The sequence below is a fragment of the Vigna unguiculata genome, chromosome 3 (genome assembly GCF_037176805.1).
Source record: "Vigna unguiculata cultivar grain cowpea cultivar isolate G323 ecotype 2 chromosome 3, ASM3717680v1, whole genome shotgun sequence".
In the NCBI taxonomy this organism is placed as follows: Eukaryota; Viridiplantae; Streptophyta; class Magnoliopsida; order Fabales; family Fabaceae; genus Vigna; species Vigna unguiculata.
Window position 1 is genome coordinate 13,031,467 of NC_140794.1, and position 8,190 is coordinate 13,039,656.

Sequence of the window (8,190 nt, forward strand, 5' to 3'; positions counted from 1 at the left end):
ATCATTAATAATATTATTGCTTTAAATGTTTTTTAAATACCATTACTACTTATTGTCCTTTCTTATGCAGAGAAAAGATAAAATATCTTTTTGCACCAAATTATTTAAATAGTCTAGCTCTATTTCATTCTCTATTAGTAATAGTTAATTAGATCTTATAACAAAACTAAGAACTAGTAGAATATTAGTCATCATAAAAATTATATCTACTTTATTAATGTATATGCCAGGGGAAAAATCAATGGAACTTGAAATCTGTAAAACGTCCTTAATTTTGAAATTTAAAATATTAAATAGCTTTAATATGGTAGTTATATATTAGTTTAAAGAAAATTAAAATTAAATAGTTTTGAAATGGAACTGATCTATTTTATATGTAAGGAGGGAGGCGACCATCAATGATTTGTTATTAATATATTTTCTTACTGTCAAATTTATTTAATTATTTTTCTATCTACAAGTTTTTTAGATTTTATGACTACAAGACCTATTTGATTTTAGTCTCAAGTGTGAGAATTCAAAACATGTCATTTTTCTCAATAATCGAAAAACTATTTATGAAATCTAATGTGAACATTTAAGTATAAGAGTGGTAGAAAAAAAAATAAAAGTAATTACAGAATATTTATAGAAGTTATGAACACTAACGTGAAGAATTGTTCAAAAACATAATAAGATATGACTAAAAAGAGAAAAATGTACCATTAGAAGTACGATCTGAAGACTTTGGATACTAAAAATTAATTACTAAATGTTTTAATTAACGTCTAATTAGTAAGTGATTTAGGACAGTAAATGCTATTAAACTTAATATCAAACGACAGTTATAACGGTACTTTATCTTGATGAAAGTTACATTAATATGATGGTTATAACATTTATATTCTTTTAATGCAATAGATTAGGTACTTAATTAATTTGTATTAAATACTTTTGTTGTTTTGGATTTTACTATATAATGAAATACAGTGAAAGTAAATGACTACATGATAGAAGTCTACGATATACCAAAAGAGATAAACCTATTTAACTCTATTAATATTGGATTTACATCGAGCATAATATTAGATGATGAGAATTAATAGAGGTTCTTATAAATAGAGATGCTTTTCTTTTTTGAAATATTTTAGAGAAAACAAAGCATATATACAAACATGTGTGTATATAATGGTTAAAAAAATGTTAAAAAACCGATGAAATAATAATTTTAATAATTTTGTTTTAAGTATATAAAATTCATTGAGTTATTGTAAAAATATAAAATTCTTCCAAATCTATTGATTTTATATTTTATAATTTTTTTGAAATTCAAACTTTAAAATGCGTAACAAAATCCTAATAAAGAAATATATATAATTATTTTTTATAAAATCCTAATATTATATATATATATATATATATATAAATTGTATCCGAAAATAAAGAAATACTTAGAACATTATAAAGATTTATTTACCCGGAATTTCGCATATTCTTATGTTTCTAAATAAAAATGAATTTGTTACGGCTGTTGTATTTAATGAATATGTTTCTAAATAAAAATGTGTTGGAAGTCTCAGATCGACTAAAGATAAGGCAATTTCATAGTATATAAGTGGGTGCAAAATGATAATATAAGTTATCATTACGGTGGTAAAAGTCAGTTGAGTTGTACTTGTCGTAAATTAAAGCATCTTAAAATATAAGGAAAAGAACATAGAAATACACTTTGCTTATGAAGATAGTGATTCTGATCATTTTCATATGGATGCTACTCATCTTTATATTTTGTTAAACCAAATGAAAGCATTGATCACCTCATTGTTAAGCCTTTTGTGGATTGTGAGTGAATTTAATATATATTGAGGAATTTGATTATTGAACATTTGGATTAGTTGGTACTCTCACATATGCAGCATATCTTTTCATAGATCCTACAATGTAATAACATCTAAATAAATATATAAACATGTATAATAATTTTTAAAGGCCTTTTGTGGATTTTGAGTGAGTTTAATATATTTTGAGGAATTTGATTATTGAGCATTCGAATCAGGGAGCCAATTTGTTTAATTATTGTTTCATTCATTATTTTTTTATTGCATTTTTGAATTTGCCCACCCCCTTACTTATGTTGGATTGGAACCTTTGATTGAAAATAATGGTCACTGGGAGACACAGCCTTGAAAGAACTACTCGTACTACATTTTAAACTATTTATTTGTGTAAGTACGACACCAATCACAAGCCAAACTTAAAAACAAGTTATGATAATCAAGCCACAATTATCAGAAATAATAATAGAAATAATGAGTTTGTGTCTAACTTTTTTTTTTCTTCAGAAATAAAGAAAAACATGTAAGAGCGAGAGATGAATATAATATGTAAAAAACTCAAAAGACAATAAGAAAATAAAAAATATCTTAATAGAATTTTTGTTATTCTTTATTATATTTAATTTTATATGTTATACTTTAAAAAAGATATAAAAAAATCCAATTTAATTCTCAATAAACTACTACCTAATTTAAAAAGATATATAAAATTAAATTTTTTTTTTTTTGGGGGGATGACATCTCTGTTCCTTGTAAGAATTGCCCCAGTCTGCAAGTATGTCCTTGTTAAAGTTTTTCAATAGATGTTTGGCTTTTATTGATACTTTGCTAATATTCATATTTTGCTCATGAGAGTAGAATGGACGTGTTATCTTCTTTGAGGTATGTGGCACTACTCTTTCAAACATGTAGGAGATCCTCTTATAGATCTAATGTACCATTAGAGTTGTCTATGGAGAACACAGTTGCCTAATTCTTCATGTGTTTGTTGTTTCTTCTCAACTTTTCTAATGTTTCTTTGTAAGTCGTTTAGTCTTATGTCATCTATTTGTGACTTCAAATAACTTGGTTCACAATTGATTACCTTATTAGATTTACCAAAACTTATTATTATTTTTTATTTTTAAAACCTTGGTGACAAGTAGAATTGCATCTCGTCATATATGTCTTAACATGCTACATCTAAGATTCTCTTTTCTTTTAAACACGTTGTATTAGAAAAAAGTTCTAAAAGTGTTGTAAAAAAGTTTTCATATTTTATCTAACACGTTATTCAACTCGTCGACTTATAGTGTATACCTGTATGTGTTCAAGTGGAGGTGAGTATAGAAAGTGGATACATTGAATTACTCAATAAAAATGTAAAATGTTGCGGTAGGTACTTTCAGATTCAAATTGAATAAAGTGGTGGAAAAAGATATGTCTATGAATAATATTAAAAAAAAAAACAGAAAAACTCACTATTTGAATCTAAAAAGGGTACATTGGGTTCCATGTAATGAAATACAGTGCTGTCTAATGTCTATTGTAATGGTGAGGGAGAAGAGCATCTAAGCCATTAACACTAAACATACTTTCCTCTGTATTTAGGCTTTGGATCCTTAATAAGCTTGGGATCAGCAGCCTCTGTTACGTGAGCATCAGCTGGACTAAAAACTGCAGAATGAAGATTACCATCTTCCAACCACTTTACATGGTTCTCCTTAAACTCCATATGCTTTATCCTAGCCACCTCAGCTATTTCCTCTGTGTAAGGACCTGTCTTCACCATTGTCAGTAATACCCTGCTATAACGTGAACTAAGGATCTGCTCTGAGGAAGATATCAACTTAAAACATGGATGTTCTGGAAAATGGTTTTCAGCAAAATCATCTTCTCTCAATACAGGATAGAAAAACACAAGCCTTCCACCCATTACAAGCATCTTGGCTGCAAGATCAAGCAAATCATGCACACACTCAACTAAACTGTAAGGTGCAGTTGATGGTATGTGATCTGTTCTTTTGTCGTCAGGAACTGTGTAAGGTTCCACAGCCCCTTTTAGCAGCTTCCGACCACCAGATTTGCGTCCCCCAGCTCGTACTCCGTAAGGAGGATCACATATTATGGCATCAAATACCTAACAAATAGAAAAGATTTCAACAATTTTCTTATAAATAAACATTGCAACCAACATTTTCTTTTGCACTTTCAAACATAATTAGAGAAAATGCCCCAGCTATCTTGCCAAATCGAGTACAAATCAACTGGTGGCGGAACATGACACCCAACTTATTTCTATAATTTTATCTAATACCCAATTGCGTCTAATCTGGATATTACTATTCACCTTACACTAAGGTTCTCTTCATTCAAATCTTTCGGAAGAAGATAGTGGTCAAGTAAAATGACTTGGTAGATTGCATTCTTATCTCAGGGTGGTCTTGTATGTATTGCCCATAATGGGATAAGGACATAAAGCTTGGGTGTTGCTGAACAGTCATTTTAAACAAGACTCAATAATCCAATTCTAAACCTAAAGAGATCTAGCAGGCTCAGAGAGCAAGGTATTTGAAAAAATGATTGGGATTGGTGGAAAACCCAATCCAGGATTAAATCTATTGCTAAACATAAGTGTACCATTATTCAAATCATCAGTAATACCAATCTATTACTTGCATAATTTAGTAAAAATAACAGAAAGCCCAAATAAATAATATTTTATACTTTATTTTAGTTAGACAGCAAAAACACCAATAAATTGCTGATATTGGAAATCTTGAGTCCAGACATACAGCAAGTAGGATGTTCTCACTGAAAAAAAAAATAGATAAATAATTAAGAACAAAAGTATAAGGTCAAGATTTTTTTGTTTTCAAATAATTACCTCTTTCAACGTTGGACGCCATGGAGGAAGGTTGTTATCCGCCCTTAGAAGACCAACAGGCATAGGTAATCCATACTGCAAAATGTGCAACTAAATAAGTCCATCACATTGAAATACAAATTATAGAGTATGCCTAAAATAGATAATTCAGGTGCTAAATTCTAACAATACAAACACTATATTTCATAAATAACCATTGTAACAACTAATGACAGTGTTTGTTTGCACATTTACCTGCTTAAAATTACTCCAAACATTACAGTTAGGACCACGTCCATCACGGACTACCCTAATGTCAATGTCAGCCCCCTAAAAAATTTAGAACCGTACTTGTTAAAGGCGATAACTTGCCTGGAAGTAATCAGTCGTAAAAAGAATGCAAAAATAGGATAAGTAGCAAAAAAAAAATCCCCCAGAAGAGGAAGGAAGAGGCTAACCATGGTCATTGCTCCAAAATGAGCTGCTGCAACAAGAATACTTCCAGTTCCAACAAAAGGGTCATAAACAAGCTTCCCAGAAGTAGCTAGAGCTTGATTGGCCATTAGAAAAGCCATTTCAGCATCCATTGCTGTTGGCCCAAGATAATTACGGCTTTTCAACTGATAGGTGGGTATAAGCTTCCTATCAGCCCCACCCACTTCACGACCAAAGAAGATTCTCTTTTGTACAATTGGAGGAAGACCATTATTACCTCCATAGTTATCTACTTCTATAAGCCAGAAGTTGTGATCTGGGTTTCTCAACTTTACACGCCCCTGCAAACAGAGATGAATAAGCAATGATGGGTATAAACTCTTGCAAAATAATACAAGTTCAATAAATAATGAGAAATTTCATTGATCATAACCATCTCTGAAACTAAATATAAATAGACTCTGGTCAGCTCAAATAAAAACAAAGGGGGAAAACAAGAGGCCCAGATGAAAAAGGTAAAATAATAATCAATGCATTAGAAAAGTTCAAAGCGCTTGATGAATTATAACATAAAAATAAAATAAAATTGGTACTTCTTGTTGAAAATGTAGTTGATACTAAAAAACATTAACTCAACCAAAGGGGAACTGTGACATAAAATCCGAAAACCCTTCACAGAACCTACAATGCAGTTTCCGTCTTGCTCAACCACATCAGACAACATTCCAATAAAATGGCAGTGAAAATCAAATGCTCAAATAGAATTTCAAGAGATTATATATAATCAATCTACCTAACAAAACAAAACACTTAAAATGCTGTCTAGAATCAATTAACCACAAGAGCAAGCACAAAGTCAATAGTTTCCCGCATTCAAGATAGCATCTCAAATTTCTCAATACTTTCCGAACCTACATAGCCCAACCAAAGCTGAGAAATAGGCTGATAAAATATTCCACACCAACGAGATTAAAAGAACACCCCACGCACCTTGAAAGGGATATAAGAGAGCCCTTGAATGAGTTCCTTTTGCTCCCCCAGGCTAATGACCTTCCCGAAGCAATCAACAGTAATCTTGAAAGTGCTATCAGAATCCAAGTACGGCAACTTCCTCTCATCAGGGTAACTCAAGACAGACTCTTTCAACTCCTCGTAGCTACTCCCTTCCCCCCAAAGCTCATACATTCCCTTCACAAGTATGCCTGCAGAATCTCCGCCCAAAAGAAAAGGATTAAAAATCGAAACTTTAAACAGACCCATAAAACAAAACGAAAAACCATTCAACGGTAATAACTGACTTCGGGTGGCAATGTTATGAGCAAGTTGTTCGGAAGGGAGATTTACGAAATGGAAAGGGGAATCGGTGTGGTAGTGAGGAGGGAGCTTCCATTGCAGTTGGAAGGGAACGTCGTCGTTTTGGGGGTCCTCAATGGCTCCAAAAAGTTGTGCCAGAGATTCCACTTCGGGTTTTCTGTAATCCAACAACCGGTGGTAGAAAACGCACAAATACCACATGGTTTTCTTTTCTCTCTGGAAGCAAAACAGTGTTTGAAAGTGAAGGAAATTGAAGAACTGAGACCAAAGCACAGAGAAAGAAAGCGAAAGTACTAAACCCAGCCCTAAACCCTCGCAGCCCTTTTCCTTTTTCTTCTTTTTGGTATGAGATTTTCGATTCTTTTTTTACCAAAACAGTATAAACAAATTACACTGTTCTTGGTTAACAAAAATTACACTCTTTTTTTACTTATTTCAGTGTGTATATATATATATATATATATATATATATATATATATATATATATATATATATATATATATATATTAAGGGAAAAAAAAACGTTTTCCATCCCTTTCAAATTATAAATATATTTTTTCTTATTTTTGTAAAAAAAAAAATTGTATGTTTAAGCTTTCCTAAATACAAAACCTATGATTGTTATAATCAGACATATATATGTCGTTTGATGTTAGGTTTAATATGTAATTTTCATTTTTAAGTTTGTGAATTCCGTTTTTATTGCGCAGGTGAAATTTTTTTTTTCGAGTTTTTCATTAGAATTTCTCCACATAGCGTTTGAAAATTAAACTATATTTTTAATTTCGTACTATTTTAAGTGTTATGCGTAACACTTCGTTTAATTTATAACCCTAAACAAAAAAGTATCACACAGAAATATAATGACGCGGTCCTGAAGTATAAACCTCACTCTATACAGTTGTTCAAATAGAGACAAAAGAGGAATTAGGCACACCACGATGTCAAATACAAAAATAAGAACAAGGACATAGCAATAGTTGATAATACGTCAAAAGCCAAAAGAGTACATGGGCCATAGCCCTAGGGAAAAGCCCAAATAAAAGAAGTCCAATCGAGGTAGACTATGCAGGAGAATCATCCATCTCTTGTTGACCTCGAGTACCTCTCGCATCCGCTCACATCAATAAATTGATGATCATCGCAAAGGCGAAAAATCACATACAAAGCAACCAAACAAGCAAAAGGATAAGCTAGAGTACAAAACATTTTATCATACAAATACATGCTATTTCACAGACAAATGAATATATGTCAACCAAATCATGTTTTGACTCGTAAACAATACACTAACACTCAGACTCGACTCATCCATATACATATAATTTAGTCGGATTCAGCGGATGCTTGCACTTGTGGTGGATTTCTCTGCTCATCCCCGAGCTAAGTGTTACAATGTTTCAACCCTCACACACAAGGTTAGCCCTTAATGGATTTCAGACCTCCTGCTACTCTCACCACAAGAGTCAGTTCGCTCTAAGTGAAACTAACTGACTCCTTAGAGTGTTAGGATACAACCTTACCTTGAATCCTTACCAAATTATATAGATGAGACACCACCATGGACTCCCTCCCACTAACAGGGGTCATGGAATTACGTCCCGACCACTGAAGCACAACCATGAGGTCTCATCTAAAGACTCATGGGATTACGCACTGACCACAGACCAATCATACTCAATCAATCAAGTAATATTTATCATGTACATAATTCTTATGCCAACCTTTACAACCAAATCCTCAATCATATCCACTCTTGAAATCCATACCCATTCATCCTT

At 31.9% G+C, this 8,190-nt stretch overlaps 1 protein-coding gene across 1 annotated transcript; it reads right to left on the minus strand.

Annotated features, from left to right (window-relative positions):
• Window positions 1–3,249: 3,249 nt before the first annotated feature.
• TRM11 (tRNA modification 11 protein) lies at window positions 3,250–6,734 on the minus strand. Its single transcript, XM_028060943.2, has 6 exons — window positions 6,393–6,734; window positions 6,085–6,296; window positions 5,118–5,435; window positions 4,915–4,989; window positions 4,681–4,755; window positions 3,250–3,933 (listed from the first exon to the last, which is right to left on the minus strand). Exons 1-6 carry the CDS (start codon window positions 6,607–6,609, stop codon window positions 3,379–3,381), a joined length of 1,452 nt encoding a protein of 483 aa, XP_027916744.1. The 5' UTR covers window positions 6,610–6,734; the 3' UTR covers window positions 3,250–3,378.
• Between the last annotated feature and the right edge of the window lie 1,456 nt (window positions 6,735–8,190).